General features: G+C 39.5%; 1 protein-coding gene across 7 annotated transcripts in view; it reads left to right on the plus strand.

The window, feature by feature from the left end:
• The window catches only part of TTC7B (tetratricopeptide repeat domain 7B), a 304943-nt gene that overhangs the window by 58645 nt on the left and 223908 nt on the right, over positions 1-22390 (plus strand). For all 7 annotated transcript variants that reach the window (XM_058292461.2, XM_058292482.1, XM_058292458.1 and 4 more), the window contains one exon: positions 9063-9193. In XM_058292461.2, coding sequence (XP_058148444.1) covers positions 9063-9193 — 131 coding nt within the window. The remainder of the gene's footprint in view (positions 1-9062; positions 9194-22390) is intronic.

Raw genomic sequence — 22390 nt, forward strand, 5'->3', positions numbered from 1 at the left:
ACCAGCGGTCTGGGACTTCATTTACTAGGGCCTTATGTTGAGTATCTTGAGTCTTTTCTGAGCTTCTGTTCAGCTTTGGAAAATGAGATACCTAGAATTTATCCTAGTGCCTTTGAAATCTATACCACAGGGCTGGGTTATCAGAGACGTGGTGTTTAAAAGTTTTTATGGTACTTCCAGTTATAAACTTGCCAGTGGGTCATGTTATAGCAGAGCATCAGGGTGTAATTGTCCCAGGGCCTGGCTTCCAGAGATGTGGCTAAAATAAATGAGGAAATGATGCCAAGTATTGTAGTATAGAGATATAATTGTATTTTATAACCTTTTATTATGTTGTATAACTTTATAGGAAATTAATTCCCTGCTCATTTTTATGTGATTTGTAAAAATCAAAATCTTTGTTTTGGCTGATAGAGACCTACAACTCAAGATGCTGTCCCAGTAGTTTAACTATTCATTCACAAAGACTAAGGTCTTGTCTAGGATGGTGCAGCTCTTGGAGGGAGAGGAAAATTACTGCCCTAAGGCTCTGGACTTTGAGGTCTATGCCTTTACAATTTGAAGCTCATTTTTGTTGGCATTGCTGTTACCAGGCACTGAATATGCTGTTGTTAGCATCTTAGAGACAGGAGATTGTTGGCAGAGATTTATAGTCAGATAGACCGGGGTCAAAAGCTGGCTTTATCATTTACTAGTTGTGGATCCCTAAATTTAACCTTACCCATATGGTGCTGTGAACACCTTCCTGGGAGGATGCCTGGGTGAATTAGAAATTGTGCATGTCCAAAACCAGGCATAGCGGTGGGTGCTGAGGAGGGCTTGATAAATGAACCTTTATTGTTGATGGAACTGTTTAGTCTCATGTACCTAGATCAGGCTGATTGATCTCAAATTTAGACAGACTTGAAAGAACTTGTGTGTGTGTGTGTGTGTGTGTGTGTGTGTGTGTGTTGGGGAGGGGTGCGGCATCACCCCTCAGGGGTCACTGGATTTTCTGGCAGTGAGATGTGTAGCTCTTCACTCCCTCAACTCGAGATTGACAGGCCTTGGGGAAACAAAGTGGAGCTCCCTGCCAGGGATGATGAACCCTTGATGTGGAAGGAAGCAAGGGGTGAGGGTGAAGAGTCCAGTTTGCCATCCTTATGCTCTTTAAGTCTTCCTGTCTGTAGGAGTGGCATACCTGTGTAAGTCATACCTTATGTAGCCAATTCAGAGGCTGGGCACTTTGTTACACTCCTCTGAGTGTCTCAAAAATGTCACCACCCTTAGCCTGCTCCTCAGCTGGCTAGCAGCCTCTTCCAAGTGATGTCCCACTGATCATCTGGTGTTTGTATAGCACCTTTGCTTTCAACACTTTACCCTGCATCAGACTCAGCAGTCCTTGTTTCTTCTCTTGGCACATTACCTAGGGCAGGATACATTTGCCTCAGCTCCTAGGCTCCCTAATGATTTCCACTTTTGACTCCTGCACAAACTTTGGGCAAGTCACTAACTTCTCTGAGACCGTTTATTTTTCCATAAGATTGGAATAAGGATAGTACCTATTAAACGGGATCAAACCGGTTAATGCATGTGGAATCTCGTTTGAAAGCACTTAAGTGTGATCTAAATTATATTTATTTAGACTGTGCTACCCTTCATAGAAAGGGCCTTCCAGAAGTGAGTCTAACTGGGGGCATTCCCTCCTGCGGTAGAGAGATAAATTTTGGGTCCAGTGACTAATCAGCATTTTTCAAATCATAACACAAGATCGGCCACTTTTTCACCCCTGCTTAAAGCTGGGTTTGAGCTTTAAATGAGGGAGTATTTCATTTTTACCCTTTTTGATTTTGGAGGTGCAGATATTATTGAGATATTGATAAGAGATTGTTAATATACCAGCTGTTTATCAAATCTGGTTTTTACTTCTTTATCTTTGAGTATCTGTGGAGGAAAAAAGTAACTAAAAACATAATTGAGGGTAGCTTTCCAAACTGTCAGGGCATCATCTGGCATTTTAGTAAAATTAAAACCACCAGAAAACAACAAAAAGAGATTTGTTCCATAATCTCTTCTTTGCTTGTATGAGAAGCAACCAAACAATGTACAAGTCAGTATCAGGAATTTTACGTATATATGGACTGTGACCTGAGGACTCTATTTTTCAGACTGTATTGGTCTGATCCTATACACTTGAAATTTATAGGCTGTGCCAGAGAGCCTGTGAACAGCTTTTGACAGAGAACTGTGCCACATAGCCACAAATTCACTGTGGTAAACCAAGACTCGGCTGTTGTTCTAAATGTGTCCAGTGGCATACGGAATGAATGCCATAGCATTTGGAAGAAGGAAAGGAACAATACTCACCATGAAAGACCTCTTGGACAAGACTCCTTTTTTCCTTGCTGGGGATCCATTTGCCAGCTCAGACCTGGGGTATCCACATACCTGCCTAGTTAGAACATGAACCCACAGGAATACAATTTCTCTCCACATAGTGTAGGGCTAAGTTGTATAGGTGGGTTGAATATTCTTACTAGCTATACATGGCAGTGGAATGTTGCCCTAGCTGAATTAAAATATTTCAGAACTCAATAAAATATGGATGATATTTAAACTGTGTTAAACTGAATCTGGTCTTTCTTTGATTGAGTGGCTCAGAAGGTCCCCAAGGGCTTGGGTCATCTTCATGAGTATTTGTGATCAGAGCCTGGCTTGTAGTGATACACAGTGTCAAAGAGTAGACTAGTTTTTACCTGCCGTTGTATATATGCTGAAGGAACTTTTATATATATATAAGACTCCTGATATTGGCTTGCGCATTGTTTGGTTGCTTCTCATACAAGCAGAGAGGAGATTATGAAACAAATCTTCTCTTTTTGTTGTTTTCTGGTGGTTTATTTTACATAAGTGAGCACTTAGAGCTCACTTAGGAAGCTCCAACCAAATATTTGCTTTTGAGTGGTTCTAGAGCTATTCTACCAAATGCTAAACTTGTGCATTTTATCTTGTATCCTCCTCCAAAGAAAATGTCAAGAGGTTGTTACCAGAGTTCTCACACTGGAGAGAGGCTTCTTAGTGATTTTTACAACTGCATAAACAACTTAGGCTCTAATTGGAAAGGAATTGAATATAGAGCGCTAGGACTGGAGGGACATTAAAACAGTTATTATAACTATATTTTTATCTTCTAAAAAGTTAAGTAGGGAAATAAAAAGATAAAAGTAGACCTAAATCAAATTTCTAGAGATGGGAACTACAATGTCTGGGATGAAAAATACACCAAAATACTGAGATTAATGGTAGACATCGCAGAAGAAAAGATTAGTGAATTTGAATACATAGCAATAGAAACTATCAAAAATGAAACACAGAGGGAGTGGTTGTAGCTCAGTGCTACATGTAGCACCTGCCTTCCATGAATGAGGTCCAGGTTCAATCCTGGGTACCTCTTAAAAAAAAGAGAGAGAGAGAGGAAAAAAATACTTTTTTAACTGAAAAGAGCATCAGTGAACTGTGGGACAACTTCAGGTCAACCTAAATTCCATATGCAATGAAAACATCTTTCAAAAAGAAAGGTGAAATAAAGCCTTTTCTGAAATAAATTAGCTGAAAGAAATCATCAGCAGGACTTCACTGTAAGAAAGTCCCCCAAGCAGAATGAAAATGATGGTAGAAAGGAATATGAATCTATACAAAGGAACAAAAAGCACTGGAAATAACTATTGGTAAATGTATAAGAATCTTTCCATATTATTTAAACATCTTTAAAAGGTCGTTGACTGGTTAAGCAAAAGTAACAACCACCTAAGATTGAGTTTACATCATATGTAAACATGAAATGTATACAACAAGAGCATAAAAACTGGGAGGGGGAATATGGAAGTATGCAATTGTTAAGGTCTTATCCCATATGTGAAGTGGTATAATATGACATGAATATACTGTGATATGTTAAAGATGTATTATGCTATAAACCCTAAAGCAACCACTAACATAACAAATAAAAAAATTTTAGTTAATAACCAAGAAATAAAATAAAATGAAATTAAAAATGATCAGTTAATTCAATAGAAGACAGAAAAGGAGGAAACGGAAACAGAACTGATGGGACAAATAGAAAACAAATATCAAGATGGTAGTTTTAAGCCTAACCATATGAAAACATAATGAATGTAAATATTCCAAGCATCCTAATGCAAAGGTAATAGTTGTAGATTAGATAAAAAAACAAGACTCAACTTTATCTTGCCTACAAGAAACACATTTTAAATATAAAGACATAAATAGATTAAAAACAAAAGGATAAAAAAAAACATACCATACTAACATTAATCAAAAGAAAGCTTGACTATATTAATATTAGATATAGGTTTCAGAGCAAAGTGGTCGATTGGTCAAAAGGACATAACAATCCTAAATATTTATGTACCTAATAACAGAGCTTCAAAATATGTGAAGCAAAAATGGATAGAACTGCAAGGAGAAATTGACAAATCCACAATAAAGCCCAGAGATCTTAACACCTCTATTTCAATGAATGATAGAGCAAGGAATCTTGATCTAATTAACATTTTTATGACACTCCACTGAGCAATAGCAGAATACATTTTCTTTTCAATTGCAAAGGCAGTTCAGTGGAGAAAGGCAAATCTTCAGTAAGTGGTACTTATTAAATTGTTATTAGATATCTATTTGCAAAGAAGTAAACTTTGATCCATACCTTGGAACATATATAAAAATTATGTCAAAATGGGTCATAAAGTTAGAAGTTAACCTAAACTATAAATGTTGTAGAAGAAAACTTTGCTGTGGGTTTCTTAGATAAGAAACCAAAAGCACGGTTTTCGTAAAAGAAAAAATTGATAAATTAGACACCACCAAAATAAAAAAATGTCCATTCCTCAAAAGACATGTTCAGAGAATGACAAACTATAGACTGAGAGAAAATATATGCAAATCATATATCTGAAAGAGAACTTGTAACCAGACTATATAAAGAATTCTCAAAACTCAAGAGTAAGAAAAGAAACAACCCATTAAAAATGTACAAAAGGGTTTAATAGAAACTTCACCAAAGAAGATATATGGGTAGCAAATAATCACGTGAAAAGATGATCAGAATCATTAATCATTATGGAAATGCAAATGAACACCACAGTAAAACACACCTCACAGCCACTTAGATGGCTATAATTAAAAAGTCAGAAAATAACAGGTGTTGGCATGTATGTGGAGAAACTGGAGCCCTCATACAGAGCTGATGGCCACTTTGAAAGAGAGTTCAGCAGTTTCATTTGTCCCAGTGATTCCACTCCTAGGTATCTAGCCAAGAGAATTAAAAGCTTATATCCACACAAAGAACTATACATAGATGTTCCATTGTTCATAATAGCAAAAAAGTAGACACAACCCAGATGTCCATTACTGGCAAATGAATAACGTGCAGTCTATTCATACTGAACTAAAAAGAAACAAAGTATTTTTATATGCTCCTACATGGATGAACTTTGAAAACATTATGCTGAGTGAAAGAAGTGAGACACAAAAGACAACACTTTATATGATTCCACTTGTACGAAATGTTCAGAAAAAGCAAATGTATAAAGATAGAAAAAGCAGATTAGTGGTGGCTTAAGGCTTGGGGTGGGAATAGGGTTTGACTACATTTGGGCAGGAAAGATTGTTTTGGAGTCATGGAAGTGTTCTAAAACTGGATTGTGATGATGGTTGCACAATTATAAATTTATTAAAAATTATTGAATGAACTTAAAATGGGTGAATTTTAATGGCATGTAAATTATAGCTCAATAAAATAAACATTATACAGTCATCAAGACAGCATCACGTGGCTAAAGAATAGACAAAACAGAAAAAAAGATCTAGACACAGACTTTATACCTTTTACAAAAATTCATTCAAAATGTATTATAGATCTAAATATAAAATGCAAAACTATAAAACTTTTAGAAGATATCATAAGAGAAATTCTAGGCAACCTTGGGTTTGATGGTGAGTACTGAGCTACAGTACCAAAAGTGTAATCTGTGAAAGAAAAAATGTTTTAGACTTTATTAAAATTAAAAGCTTCTGCTCTGTGAAAGATATGATTAAGAGAAGGAAAAGACAAATCACAGATCTGGAGAAAATATTTGTAAAACACATATCTTATAAAGGACTTGTATCCAGAATATACAAAGAACTCTTAAAACTCAAGAATAAGGAAACAACGAGGTGGTGCAAATGACCAGAAAAACTTTCCACATCAGAGGCCACCAAGGATCGAATCCCGGTGAATCCTAGAGGAGAAAGATGAGAAGAGAAGACAAAAAGAGAAACAGATACAGAAGATCACACAGCGAATGGACACAGACAGCAACAAAACAGCAGGGTGAACGGAGGGGAAGGGGGAGGGAGAAAGGGAGAGGAATGGGGAAGGGGAAGGGAAGAAAAAAATGGGCAAAGGAGCTGAAGAAACAGTTCACCAAAGAAGATACACAGATGGCAAATAAACATTAGAAAAGATGCTGAACATCATATGTCATTAAGAAACTGCAAATTAAAACAACATTGTAATACCAATGCCCACTTATTAGAATGGCTAAAATTCCAGGAAAAAAAATGACAATACCAATTGCTGGTGAGAATGCAGAGAAACAGGAATTTTCATTCATTGCTGGTGAGAATAAAAAATGGCATAGCCACTCTCGAAGACAATTGGTAAGTTTTTATAAAGCTCAACATATTCCTATCATATGATTCAGCAATCATGCTCCTAGGTGTTTACCCAACTGAGTTAAAAGCTTGTATCTACACAAAAACCTGTACATGAGTAATTTTATTAATAGCAACTTTGTTAATAATTGCTGAAAACTGGAAGTAACCAAGAAGTTCTTAAGTAGGTAAATGGATAAACAAATTCTGTTTCATTTATACGGTACAATGGAATATTATTCAGTGATAATAACCAATGAACTATCAAGTCCCAAAAAAACCTGGAGGAACCTTAAAGTGAAAGAAGTCTGAAAAGGCTATATACTGTATGATTCCAACTATATCGCTTTCTGGAAAAGCAAAACTCTAGAGACAGTAAAATGATCAGAGATTGCCAGAGCTTTGGAGGGTGGTGGGAGGAGGAGGGGCAAGGATAAATAGATGAAGCACTGGGGATTTGTAGAGCAGTGAAATTATTCTGTATGATATTGTAATGGTGGATATATAAGGTTAACACAAATGTTTTGCAAATTTGTCAAAACCCATAGATCTCAAATTCAGAGATATAAAATAGAGTTTACCAGGGGCTGGGTGCCGGGGGTTGAAAAACTATTACTTAACAGTTTTCAGCGTTTCTGTTTAGGGTGATGGAAAAATTGAAAATAGATGGTGGTGATGGTTGTACAACACTGTGAATGTAATTAATACCACTGAATTGTACACTTAAAAATGGTTAAAATGGCAAAATTTATTTTATATATATTCTATCACAATTAAAAAAACCCAACCTAGAACTGTACAATGCAGAGTCAATCCTAATATAAACTGTGAACTTTATTTAATTAAAAAAAGAATAATAAAAAGAAGAACAAAAAAAACTATTATGAAACAAATGTGCAGCTTATTATATGCCAATTATATCTCAATAAAGCTGTTAAAAAATAATAGGGTGATCTTGTTCCTTCTGTGACATAGTGGCAACCTTGAGCTCCAAGGTGCCCTGTGCTCGGTTGTTGGCTACCTGGGATAGAAGTGGTTTCTCCTCCTGCATGTGCAATAGAACCACCTCCTGGGGCTTTCTGCAGTCTGAAGGGCCTACCGCTCTTGGTCAAGATCATTTTGGATGAGACCATGCTCAAGAATGATGCACATGAGGCTATTGGTCATTTTCCAATGTTTAATGTGTCAGATCCCCTTTTTAGTGGCGTCAACTTTGATGATTGGCAACTAACAGGATGGGTGTTGGTTCGGAGGCCAAGGACCTGGGTTCCGGTCCATGTCCTGCCATTAACTGACTGAGATTTTGGACAAGTCACTTACTTTCATGGTAGATCTCAGGTTTTTTTTTTTTAATTTTGTTTTTTTTTCCCCCAGTTATAAAACAAGTGGGGGTGGATCATGGAATCAGTCTCTGTGGCCCCTTCCCATTCCAGACTGTATTGGATCTGATCAATATTAAGCCTTCTCTCATACTTCTACATGGAGTGGAATATGTCTGTGTCCATCTATCACCGGGTACTTGACTCAGCAGAAGCCCTGTTGTAGAAAGAGGTGCTTGTAGACCCCTCTCCATTTCAGCTTCCTTTCTTTTTGGGGCATCTTGCGATTGCCTCAGTTTGTGGGTGGAGACACTCCACCTTCCTTGCTCCAGGCTGGTTGGTTGCTCAGGTCAGGGCCAGGGGTATGAACCCTGGGGTTTGGCAGCAGCTGCTCACCATTACTATTTTTTTAGCCTTTCATGCTTTCATGCAACCCAACCCTGAAATCTCTCCAAAGAAATGCCCACAAAGCAAGGTTTTGAATGTTTACTTAGCTCAGAACTGACAGTTCTCCTGTGTGTAGTTACTTCAGAACTTAAGGCTAAGAGTTGACTTAAATCCTGGCAGATATTCCTGGTAATGGAGACTCCTGAGAGAATTTTTAAAACTTTTATGTACACTTGGTGAAGTGTGAATTTTGGAGTAGAAGGTATTCTTTAGCTAGTATTTTGCTGTGAGCCTAACTTTACTTATTTTAAAAAATTCTTTAAGGACCTTGGAGCATATTTGAATAAGAGCCTCTCTTATGTCTGAATGCTATCGTAGTGAAGTGCCTAGTCAGGTTCTCAACTTGGAGATCAAAGTCAAATAGAGATTTCTGTGTGTTTAGGGGCTTCTTTCTTCTGCAACTTATGGATATTTCTTTGGAGGTTCCAATTTGATGTTCCATCTTGTCCTTAAAGAGAGAGCACATGGGGCAGAGAATCTGCTTCTCTGACAGTCTGTGATATCCTGGAACCATTTTCTGGCCCTCTAGAGCAATATTCAGAAACCAAGCACCATGATAAACAGCTCATTCAGTTTTTTTGTGTGTGTCTCTGATTCTTTTAGGACTTTGTTTAGAGAAGTTGCCTATTTCCTCTTCTACCAGTAATCTCCATGTGGACCGGGAGCAGGATGTCATCACTTGTTATGAGAAAGCAGGGGACATCGCACTCCTGTACCTCCAGGAGATAGAAAGGGTAAGTGAGAGCCATGTGTTTGTCCCATCTGATTTTTTTTTTTTTCAAATTAAATTGTAGAGAACTGTAGTCAACCTCTGCAAAACCTGGCAACTTGTCTGCCTCTGAGTGCAAGCCTTAACTTCTGTTCTTTCATGAGGAGAAGACTGGTGATGATTGTGGCACCTTGTGAAAATAAATGGTTCAGTGTTGTGAGCATTTTCACATCCGCTGAGCAGAAATGACAGTGTCCGTCTGTTTATAACCTCAGCACCCCGAAGCTGGCTAATAAATCCTGTTCTAAGCAAAATGGGCCAAGCTCCATTTGCCTGGACTGTATGTCAAAACAGCATTTATCTGGAGTTTGGGAGGCTTTACCTCACTGGGTATGGAGAAGGTTGTATATCCCCTGAGACCACCTGGGTCTTCTTCTAGGGGCGAATGGTTTGCCTCCGGTGTGGGAAGTGGAAACCAGCAGCTTAGAAGAGGGCCCTGAGCTCACACTCTCAGGCAGAGGCTGGAGGCTGGGTGGGGCCAGGGAAGTGTGGGCAGCATGTCTGTTTAGAAGGTCACTCTCTTTTGGTTCTGCTCTTTACTAAGTTCCTTGACCTCTCAGCCTCAATTTTCCCATTGTAAGAGGACCGTAATGATAGTTTCTGCTTGGTGGAATTCCTGTGGTGATTGTAAATAAAGGTACTTAGCCCAGATTCAGGAACATAATAGATTCTTGGTAAATGTGACATTATGATTAGGAATAGCAGTGCCTCCTATAGCGGTCCCTGCCCTCAGCGGAATTTCCTGGAGTTCTAACCAAGGCCTGATACTGATTTCTTTCTTCACACCCACAGATTTATCCTGTGAAGTGGTTTGGAATAATCACAGGTCCACGGAGACTTTGTAAATGATCAGAAGCCTTGTTTTCCATCAGTTTTCTGGGCTATTTCCATTAGGATTGGAATGGAGAGAGAATAACAAAGTCTTGCTAGCTTTTACTATTTGGCTTCATGAGTCTTTTTTTACTGTGTTAGTGTGTATGATGAGCATCAGCATTGCTGGAGACAGGGAGGTGGGAAGCAGGGTAGAGTCGTAAGAGAAGAAGAGGTGGAGGAGAGTGATGGGAGTAGTGTTTTGTCCTCATCCCAAGTGGATTTTAGATCATGGTTCATGCTGTCTGGGAGTTAAGAAAGATATTTGGCTGTTCTGCTAAAATGTCCTATCAGAAGGCTGCTATGAGAAGGGATTTTTTAAAAATTTATGAGATGATCTTTAGAGAAATGAAAAAGAAAAAACCTACTTTAAAAATCTACATTATTTTCATTGTCTGCCTCCTCGGCAGTGGACAAGCCACTTACCCCAGCTCAGCTGCTCTTGTTGATCACATACCCTTGCCACGTAGGAGCCTTTCCTTTGCACTCTACGTTCCTGTTGTCCAGCCCTGTCGTGTTGGGACTGTCTGCTCCCGGCCAGGAGAAAGGAGATTCACCTGCTAGGTGTGTCTTTAGTGATACAACGGTTGGCAGATCTGGATGTCTTCCTTTTGTGTTCATTCAGGGCAGCCTGTTTACCAATGGGTTCTTTAGTTGGACCCTTAAGGAAATTCAAAGAATCAGAGGATTTAAAAGAAATACTTTTCGTGGCTTTGAGGAAGTGGTGATCATAGACTGTTAGAGCTGGAAGAGAGAGATTCCAAAGGTTGTAGGAGAAATTGAAGCCCAGAAAGGAGAGCCCAAGGACATACAGGGAGTGAGGGCCACGGCTCTGATGAGGACTCAACTCTCCTGACACCATGAAGTGGCTTTTGCTCACTTCATGATCCAGGTGGCTGCAAACCAGTGCTGAGCCTTATCTGTGTTCAATAACCTCGTGACCAAGCGAGTCACGGCTCCTAGTAACAGGGAAGCAGCTTCTGCCCAGGGGGAGGCTCAGGCCATGTAGATGGCTTTCACATTTCTGGCTCTGGGGTTTTCCTTTATAGGAAACCACTGTGGGCCTCCCCATATTCCAGCGAGCTGGGGTATTTTCATTGAGAGAGTTTTGAACGAACCAAATACATGTTTTCACTGGGGTCAAGAAATTCTCTATTGATCTGACTGGAAGTCTAGGGGGAAAATGACCTCAAGTGACCACTGGGCTTGATGGAAGTTCATCGAGAATTATATGGAAAAATAATTGTGTGCTATGCAGAAGATACCTGCTTGACTTTGTTTTAGAATTATGCTGAATTAAAAACAGAAAACTGGAGCAGGTGTAGTTTAATGGTTGAGCACTTGCTTTTTGTGTACGAGGTCCCAAATTCAATGCCCAGTACCTCCTAAAAAAAAAATAATAAAACAAAACCCCAGAAAACGTTAGGGAATTAGAATCTGAAAGAACTCAAACCTTGGCAGCAGTACTTTGCTTTTCTGGGCAGGCAACCCTTTCAGGTAGGAAAACCCCCCCAGTCTGCTCTCAGCAGGGCAGAGACAATTGTTCAGTGGTTCTCCCCTCATTCCCCAGCCAGTCTATAGTTAAGGAACTTCCGTTTGCCAGGACATTTTGACATATAATTAGTATTGGCTCTTAACTTCATTCACCAGCAAGAATAAAATTTGGGGAGAACTTTTGAGGACAGTTAAGAGTTTTGCTGATAGTTTTTCCTGCCCTGGAACCACCAAATTGTGTCACCGATCAGGCCTTTTTCGAGTTTCTCTTATGTGGGTATGTTCCATGTTGTTGAGTTGTTTGTTTTCTGAAGGGAACTGACTCTTCAGAAAGGGGGCTGACCTTGGCTGACCCTCAAGGTGGCTGGCTTAACCTGTGCGAGGCAGCACAGGACATGTAAATCCTGGCCCTGCCACCTCTGAGCTGTGGGGCTCTGTGCCAGCCTCTCTGTGCCTCAGGTTCCTCATCTGTAAAATGACCATCATAACTGCCATGAGGCCGTTGTGAGGATAAATGGGTTACGCACGTAAAACGTTTAGAAGAATACCTCCTGGTACCTGGTTAGCACACAGGAAGTGCTTGCTTTGTTGCCATTAACTGTCACTGTGTCCCTGGCTGTGGAATCTTTCTTTTGGGAGACCTAACCTTAGAAGATTTCAGATACTTAGATAAAAATCTGGAATATTTATAAGCATGCTATTTTTTTAAGCATGTTGAAGGATGGTGAGGGGAATGTTTATGGCATACTTTTTTTCAGGAGAATTTGGTTCTCTCATTCTGGTCCTGAAGCTAATGGGACAACATCTTGCTTGGAGCCCCCATATCTGGGTTCCAGGCTTCTGTTCATCCCTGTGTTTCACCTCGGTCCAGTCATTTATTTCTGTGTGCTTCGGTTTTTCATTTTCATGGTAGAGCTAATAGTATCTGACTTGCCTGATTTCTTGGGGCTAGAGAAAGAGCAGTTACTGATCACCAGTGCATGCCAGGCACTGTGCTGGGACAGTTAGGTGGTTCTCTCCCCTTTTTCAAATTAGAGGCAGAGCTAGGGACAGTATCAATACATGAAAGCTATGTGCATTAAATATTGGCTTAGTGTTGTCCTTGTTGTATTAGGGTTTTAGAGACATCTACTCATTTTCTCAATAATTTGTTCTCTGAAGGGGAATAGAAGCTAGCCCTAAAACTATATGTACCAAAATAATTTAATCAAATAAATCAAATTAGAGCAAATTGAATTAGACATGACATGATATGACCTTGCTTAGTTTATCTACCAACCGTGGCATTATGCCAACAGTAAATAAAGTTATCTGCCCCACAAGGAGCTTCTAGTGGTGCAGTGATAGGAATAAAGATTACTTCATCCCTGACTATCATAATATGAGCCCTGCTTTTGGCAATTGAAATCATCCTGTCTCTCTCCTTTGCATGCCTCGGCCAACCAGCTGGTTATGGCTTCCTCGAGCAGAAGCCGCGCCAGGGTGGAACTTTACCTTCTGCTGACAGTTCATTTCTTTACACCCAATTTTAGAAAAGAAGTTAATGGCAAATTGTGGGGCATCCATAGACTTATTTGCTGGTTTGTTGCTAGTTTTCAGCCCAGATTCACTCCATCGAGAAGTGAAGACCCCCGTTGCTCATGGTCAACCCGGTCATGCCTACAGTTTGTTACGCCTCTTGATAATCAGAAATGGATTAGATTACAGTTACAGTGTGTCTTGCATTCAAGCCAGGTGTCCTAGGAAAGGTACGCAGCGCTGCTGAGAAGAGAGGCAGGGTGTGACCCTGGAGGTCTTGTGCCTGCGCTTTGTGCTTTAATGTGTGAGACAGGAAAGGATTTTTTTCCTTCCCTTTCCCTTTCCAGTCCCGACTTTTGACTGTAGCCAAAGCAGCAGGTTTCATAGCTTAATGCAGTATATCTGCATAAATACTTCTTAAATAAATGTCAAGGAACTGCTTTTCTTCCTTAAAGAAAAACAGAAGTATCTGCTTCTGCTCTAGGTACCTTTGGCTTTGAGCCTGCCTTCTGACTATCTGGGAGAGGGGGTTACAACCACTTTAAAAGCATATGAAAGCCTGGAAACCAGAAAAGAGCAGTAGTTTATTTTAATTTTTGCATATTCTTTACCAATCTTTACCCCCATTTTTTTTTTTTAAGATTTATTTATTTATTTCTCCCCCTTCTCCCCCTGCCCCCAGTTGTCTGCTCTGTGTGCCCATTTGCTGGGTGTTCTGTGTCTGCTTGTATTCTCATTAGGCATCTCCAAGAACCAATCCTGGGACCTTCCAGAATGGGAGAGAGGCGATCATATTCTTGTGCCACCTCAGCTCCCTGATCGGCTGTGGCTCTTATTATCTCTTCTCTGTATCTCTTTTTGTTGCGTCATCTTGCTGCTTCAGCTCTCCGCATGGGCCAGCACTCCTGCACGGGGCAGCACTCCTGCACAGGGCAGTACTCTGCACAGGCCAGCGTTCCACGCAGGTCAGCGCTCCACGTGGGCCAGCTCACCACACGGGCCAGCTTGCCTTCAGGCATCGATCCCTGGACCTCCTGTATGGTAGATGGGAGTCCAATTGTTTGAGCCATATCTGCTTCCCTACCCCCTTATGTTATGGCATTAAAGAATTTTATATCTGTCTTGTTTCACTTAACAGTGTCAAAACTTCAGTGTTTTCCTGGCTACATAATATTTCATCAAGCCTTTATGATATAATTAACCTATTGTTGGGTATAACCTGTTGTTATAAATTATGTGCCAATGCCAACTTCCACCACATCGCCTTTTTTGTGGCTTTTTATTATTTCCTAAGGGCAGATTCCCAGATGCGGGGTGTTATTACCATTCCTGTTACTAGATATTGTGTTTAGTTGCTTTCTGCAAGTTATAGCAACATGTTCCACCTTTGGCAGTATGTGAGGCAGTGGTTGCTTTGCAATCTTGGCAGGGTTATTGCTTAAAAATTATTTTGCTGATTTGCTAGGTGAAACACTACCTTGCAGTTTAAGTTTGCATTTCTTTGATTATGAGTGAGGTTGAAATTTTTTCCATATGTTTGCCTAGTAATTATATTTCTTTAAAAAAAAAAAGCATTATTGAGATATAATTCGGATACCAAATAATTCACCCATTTAAAATGTATAATTCTTTGTTTTTAGTGTATTCACAGAGTGTACAGCCATCATCACCATCAATTTTAGAACGTTTTATTCACCCCAAACAGAAACCCATACCCCAATAGCCATCATTTTCCAAACCATACTCCCTCCCCCTCATCCCTAGGAAGCAACTAATATACTTTCAGTCTCTATAGATATTTCTATTTTGGACATTTTATATAAATGGAATCATACAATATTATGGTCTTTTGTGAATAGTTTCTTTGACTTAACATGATGTTTTCAAGGAGATTCATCCAAGTTGTAGTATGGGTCATTTATTTCTATTGCCAAATAATATTCCATTGAATGGAATATATCACATTATATTTATCCATTCATCAGTTTGAGGGACTTTTGGGTTGTTGCTACTTTTTATCTATTGTGAATGATGCTGCTGTGAATATTTGTGTACAAGTTTTTGTGTGTGTATGTTTTCAGTTCTCTAGGAGTGGAATTGGTGAATTACATGGTAATTCTATTTTCAACCTTATTATATTTCTGTCTGTTGTATGCCTTATGCCCAATTTTTTTCTAAACTGATTTTTAAAATTTTGGTAACATTTATACAACATAACATTCCCCATTTTAATCATCTTTTTTTTAAAATGATTTATTATTTTATTTCTCTCCCCTCCCCCCCTGCCCCCCACCCCAGTTGTCTGTTCTCTGTGTCCATTTGCTGCATGTTCTTCTTTTTGTCCGCTTCTGTTGTTGTCAGCAGCACGGGAATCTGTATTTCTTTCTGTTGCGTCGTCTAGCTGTGTCAGCTCTCCGTGTGTGTGGCACCATTCCTGGGCAAGCTGCACTTAAACTTTTGCGCTGGGCAGCTCTCCTTACGGGGCACATTTCTTGCGCATGGGGCTCCCCGACACAGGGGGCACCCCTGTGTGGCACAGCACTCCTTGTGAGCATCAGCACTGCGCATGGGCCAGCTCCACACAGGTCAAGGAGGCCTGGGGTTTGAACCGTGGACCTCCCATGTGGTAGACAGATGCCCTATCCACTGGGCCAAGTCCACTTCCCTTTTAATCATCTTCAAGTATACAATTCATTGATTCCAAACTGAGTTTTTTACCAAAGTGCAAAATTCTGCCCAATTTTTGGAAGTAGTTTTTCCTTACAATTGGATGAACTTTTTATATTATGACTGTGTTAACCCTTTATCATATTGGTGCTCATTTTTTCCAGTCAATAATTTTCCTTTTTTAAGTTGCTCATACATTTTAAATCTATTTATATTTGAATCTGATTATTTAAAAAAATTTGTTTTATTGTTTTAAAGCTTAAATATTTCAAGTCCCCCCCTTGGGACTTGAAAAGTTTTTAGCCATTTTTCTTTCTTTTTTTTTTTTTTCCAGTTTTAATTGCCAAACCTGTTTGGGATTTATTTTAAGGTATAGTATTGGATATGACTCTAAATGAATGTTTTTCCCAGGTTGTAATGACACTTTCAAATATCTTATATTTCCTTTTCTTATTTTCTGTCACATTTTTAGTCATTCATTAAAATTTGGATACAACAATAATTTCTGGCTTTTCTATTTTGTTTTACTAATTGTATATTATGTCATTAAGGCATTTCTTAATACTTCTTTAAAATGGGTTTTAAAATCTAAAAAATTAAAAAAAAACACTTATTCTTATTTTTCAGAATATCCTTTGTTGTTTTCTATTTTATACTTCTAGGTAGATTTTAGAATAATTTTTTTGAGTACCAGGAAAAATTTTGTTGGGATTTGGTTGAATTTTGGTTAGCACTATGCATTAATTCAGAGAATGAAGATACTATATTTAATCTTCTCTCACCCATGACCATAATATTCTTTTCTATTTTGTCAAGACATCTTTTTTTTTCAGATTTCAATAGGGTTTTTTTCTTTCCAGATCTTTTCCGTTTTGTTGCTTTGTGAATAGGACTATTATTTTTATCATTATATATTTTCATATATTTAGGAATGCTTTAGCTCTTTAAATTCACTTATGTAAACATTTATTGATTGACTTATATGTTCTTGATACTGTGCTTGAACCAGGTCACAAGGATGAATAAGCCATAAAACATGCCCTTAAGAAACTTACCATCTAATGGGGACACAGGTCTATATATAGCATGGGGTGTGCTTTGGTAGAGAAACATGAAGAGAACTCTGAAATCCCAGAGGGAAGCTCTTGGGCCAGTGTGGAAGTTCAGGGACAGCTCCTGGAAGAGAAGACACCTGAGCTGACTCTTGAATGCTGATAAGGATAGTGATATAGAATTATTAGCCACTATACTAAACTCCTCTAAAGAAACAAAGTTGATTTTTTTTCATTTTTCTAAGATGAAAAAAAGCTGTGATGTGTGAAAAAAAATCAACAACTATTTGGCAGAGGAATGATATTTTTTCTTGTTCTTCCTTTCTGAGACTTTTGCATCTTATATCTCTCTCTCATTCTGTTACCAGACCTTCCAAAACAAACAAAACCAGTAATGGTAGATACCCTTATTTTGTTTCTACTTGAAAGGTAACTCTTTAATGTATTTCCACTCAAGATTATTAATATTTATATGTTCATTAGATTTCATTTGCAATTCTTTTTTTTTTTTTTTTAAAGATTTATTTATTTATTTTATTTAATTCCCCTCCCCTGGTTGTCTGTTTTTTTTTCTGTGTCTTTTTGCTGCGTCTTGTTTCTTTGTCCGCTTCTGTTGTCGTCAGCCGCACGGGAAGTGTGGGCGGCGCCATTCCTCGGCAGGCTGCTCCCTCCTTCGCGCTGGGCGGCTCTCCTTAAGGGTGCACTCCTTGCGCGTGGGGCTCCCCTACGCGGGGGACACCTCTGTGTAGCACGACACTCCTTGCGCGCATCAGCACTGCGCATGGGCGGCTCTCCTTAAGGGTGCACTCCTTGCGCGTGGGGCTCCCCTACGCGGGGGACACCCCTGTGTAGCAGGGCACTCCTTGCGCGCATCAGCACTGCGCATGGGCCAGCTCCACACGGGTCAAGGAGGCCCGGGGCTTGAACCGCGGACCTCCCATGTGGTAGACGGACGCCCTAACCACTGGGCCAAAGTCCGTTTCCCTCATTTGCAATTCTTAAGAACCATGTGAAATAAGTATTATTATCCCTATTCTATAGATGAGGACACTGAAGCTCTAAGAAATCTAGGGAGTTGACTTAAGTCCTCTAAATGATCAAAGTGTTAGAACCAGATCTTGAACTTAGGTCTTTTGACCAAAATCTTTGACGTCTTCTCACATGCTCTCCTGCTTCCTCAGCCATTGGGTATATGCTTTTGCCAAAGCAGACTGCACTCACTAAGGATACTTGTTGGTAAACCTCTCACAGGGAGGTGTTTATCCACAGGACAAGTGGTGGCTTCACTACTGCCAAACAGTGCTTATGCCTGGGTCCGTGTGCTGGACGCTGTTTGTGAGGAAGGGATTAAATTCAACATGTCTGGACTTGCAGGGTAAACCCTGAGCTATGTTATTCCCTTTGCCTTCCCCCTGTGGCTTTTCCATTCCTCCCCTGTGTCATCTAAGGTCTCATCCTGGTAGCCGTGACCCTTTTCTTTTGGCCTGTGCTCTGCAATCTGCAATGGGCTGATGGGACAGAGGGGGAAGAGCTGGGCTGTGGAGTCAGATGGACCTGGGTTTCAGCACCAGTCTAGCACTTGCTAGCCATGTGATTTGATCAACTCACTCAGTGGAGCAGAGTGTCCATTTCCCCTTCAGTAAAGAGAGAATAGGAGTGTGTATCTCAGTGTTTTTTTTTGTGGCGAATAAGTGAGCTAGCACATGTATCCACATGGTGCCAAATACATAGTAGGTTACTTTCCTGTTGCCTTTTTCTTGAACTTTTGATTGGCCTTGTAAATTCATTCTTTCATTCATTTACTACATATATTGAGTAGTATATGTACCAGGCACTGCAGTACACATTGGGTGTATATAGTAGTGGCCTCTGCTCTTGTGGAAGTTGTAGCACAGTGGAGGAGACAAGCAGCAATCAAGTAAAAAAATGAATTGATAAGTGTGCAGTGAAGGAATAGAATAGGATGCTGTGAAAGGGAATACTAGGGGCAGGTGTACTTTAGGTTGTAAGCTCAGGGAAGACCCTTCAGTGGCAGTGACAATCAATTTGATACCTGAGAAATAAGAAAGAGCATAAGACTAACATCCATTCTGGCAGCTTGTGGAGAGTGGAAGGGAAGTAGGGGAGCAAGAGAGGATATGGGGATCCCATTTGGATTTATTGTAGGAAAATAACAGTAAGTGATTGTAGCTTAGATGAAGGTAATAACAGTGGAAATGAATAGACACAGATATATTTGAGAAATCATTAAGAGGGTCATGGTAATAGATTAGATTTGCGACAGTATATCAGAAGCTGTGATATGTGAAAAAGTGAAAGTGTTGCATGCCAATCTTTTGAAAAACAAACTAGAACTGAGTGATGAAAGTGTTGAAGTTTTTAAGGCCAGTCACGGCTCGTTTGATAATATTGAAAAGAGGACCAGCATTCATAGTGTTGTGAGGCATGGCAAGGCAGCGAGTGCTAATAAAGAGGCTGCTGATGAACTCATCAGTGAATTTCAATTTCAAGACTACGTAGAGGCTGAGGATTTTATTCCCCACCAACTGTGATGAGCCCGGAGTTTTTTGGAAAAAAATGCCAAGTGAAGCCTACATCGCTAAAAGGAGAAGGCATTTACCAGGCCACAAACCAGTGAAAGACAGGCTCACTCTGTTGTTGTGGGGGAATGCTAGTGGGGGCTTAAAACTCAAGCCTCTACTAGTCTATCACAGTGAAAACCCACAAGTTTTCAAGAAGTTCAATGTCATAAAAAGCAAATTCCATGTGATGTGGAGGGCAAATAGCAAAGCTTGGGTCATGAGGCAATTTTTTACCAAGTGGATAAATGAAATGTTTGATCCCTCAGTGAAAAAATATTTGCTAGAGAAAGATTTGCCTCTGAAAGCTCTCCTACTTTTGGGCAATGTACCTGCCCACCCTCCAGGCTTGGAAGATAACCTACTGGAAGAATTCAGCTTCATCAAGGTTCCTGCCCCTCAACACTATTCCTCTCATCTAGCCTATGGACCAGCTGGTCATTTTAAATTTCAAAAATTTATACACCAAGGTGCTTTTCCAGAGGTGCTTTGAGATCACCTCTGACACCCAGTTGACCCTCACAGAATTCTGGAAGGAGCATTTCAATGTCTTCCACTGTCTTAACCGTATCGATAAGGCCTGGAATGTATAGGACAATGAATTCAGCGTGTAAGAATTTGTGGCCAGAAGCTGTGACTCAGAGATACTTCTAAGGGTTTGAGTCTGACCCCAAACCTGCAGGCACAGAGGGCCCACTTGTGCAGGATATTGTATCTCTGTGCCAATCAATGGGTTGAGGTCGATGCTGCTGATGTTGAGGAGTTAGTGGAGGAACATGGTGAAGAGCTCAGCGCTGAGGAGCTGCAGGAACTACAGAAGGTGCAGCTACATGGGTGGCGGAAGAGATTTCTTGAGGTGAGGAGGAGATAAGAGAGAATAACCTCAGTTCTTTGATAAAAGAAATGTGTGCAAAGTGGGCAGAAGTTCAAAACTGTGTGGAGAAGTAGCATCTGGACAAAGCTCTGACAAGCAGAAATGTGAATTTATTGACTGACTAAACAATTTCACGCTTTCAAGGAACTCTGAAAAGAAGACAGCAGCAGTCCTCATTGGATAAGTTTTTAGTGAGGGTGACGAAGAGTCTGTCAGAGCCTGTGGTGCAATTTGAAAAAAGGCAGAAAAGAGAAAGCACTCCTGAAGTGCAAGTGCCTGATGTTCTCTTGGAGGGGGCTTTCCTTCCAAGCAACACTCCATGTAGCCTCTCCCCCTCACCACTCCCCTCCCATCATCCCATTAGGCCATGGACTCTTCTCAGTGCAGGTAAAGATGACCAAAAAAATGGAATAGAAGAAAATAGTTATATAATCAAACAGAAATTCAGCAAAGTAGTACTTGCCATTTCTGTGCTAAATGTTCTATCCATTCTCTATCTCATTTAATCCATAGCACTAGCCTAAGAGATAAGTCCTATTGCCATCTCTCTTTTACTGATAAGGAAGCTTAGCTTTAGAAAGACTGTGACTTCCCGGAAACAGTGGGGCTGGGTTTTGAGCCTGACTCCAGTGCATTACTTTATACTGCAGATCTGAATTTGTAGATTGAGAGTTTGTGCTATGTTCCAAGAAAAACTGACACAGAATGACGAATCATCTACAGGTAGACTAGTTAAGCTGGCCTCTGAGTTCTCCATAGCAACTTTCAATGTCAGAAGACTGGAGTATCATCTGCTGTGTTCTGAGGGAGAAAAAGTGTGAAATCCAAAAATGTCATAGTCAATCAGATTTGATTCTCAGGAATAGAGGCAAGAGACAGATATTCTTTGACATACAAGAATTCAGGGAATATTATAGCCATGAGTAATTTTTGGCAATATTCTATCAACCAAGAGATGAATCAAAATAAGGAATTCAAGAAACGAATGCCTTTTAACATAAAACTGATGCAAAACAATTTGGAGTAGAATGTAATTGTTAGGCACCTGTGTAGTATAAAAATAATTATATAATAAAAATGGGAGGCTAAAGGAGAAGCAAAGTAGAAGATAATATGAATGTTAATTTCTTCATCTTTAAAATGAATCAATAGGTGCTGTATAATGTTGAAATATGTAGGTGAAAATAATGACCTATCCTTATACATGCATACACATAAACTATGTATACACACATAAACATTTTTGACTTTAGAGAGATCTTTTGTGTACTACATATAAAAAATCATTTTTCTGAAGCTAATTGATAACTTTGGTTACACTTTAGTTTGTTCTGTTAAGTTTAACTAAAATTAAATGTAATGGTCTAAATTTGAAAGTAGCAAATATAACATGATCTCTCTTTTTTGGTAAAATCATTTTTATCTTTCTCTTCTTTTACTACATATATACACAGAGATGTCTGGATTGTTCAACAAATGTTATCTATGGCTGTTTCTGTATAGTGGAATTTTGGAGTGATTAAAAAAATTAAAATTTTTTTTATTGAATTGTCTTTGCTTTAAAATCATCATTACTTTTTTTGTTGTTAAAAAATAATTTTGAAGAGCAAAAGAATGGTACATTTTTAAAGTTTAGTGATGGACCTTTAAGTGGAGATGTCAAGGAAATAGTTGGATATATGAGTCTGGGATTCAGAGAGATAGTCTGGGTTAGGCATATAAATTTGGGAGTTGTCAGCCTATAGGTGATTTTAAAAGCCCGTAGCAGTGAATGAGGTCATTTAGAGAGATGCTTAAGAGAGAAAGGGAAAATGGTCAGGACCGTGCTCAGTTCATCTCTGACACTCAGGGGATGGTAGAGGAGGAGCAGAAAATGTGGTTCCCAGGGGTAACAGGAGGGGGTGGGTGGTGTAGAGCTGCACGCTAAGTCGTGAAGGAGCCAGGTGGTTTTGGGTAAGATGCTGGCATGGGGTTCAAATGCAAAGGCTGCTCATCTGGATTTCATTTCTCGAATTCTTGCTCACTGTTGTGCCTTCAGTTTTTTGGTTTTCCAAAGTTCATGGGTTGGAGAAGTAGCAACCTTTACAACTCCGTTTGTAGAATAATTT

Source organism: Dasypus novemcinctus, chromosome 3 (assembly GCF_030445035.2).
Source record: "Dasypus novemcinctus isolate mDasNov1 chromosome 3, mDasNov1.1.hap2, whole genome shotgun sequence".
Lineage (NCBI taxonomy): Eukaryota > Metazoa > Chordata > Mammalia > Cingulata > Dasypodidae > Dasypus > Dasypus novemcinctus.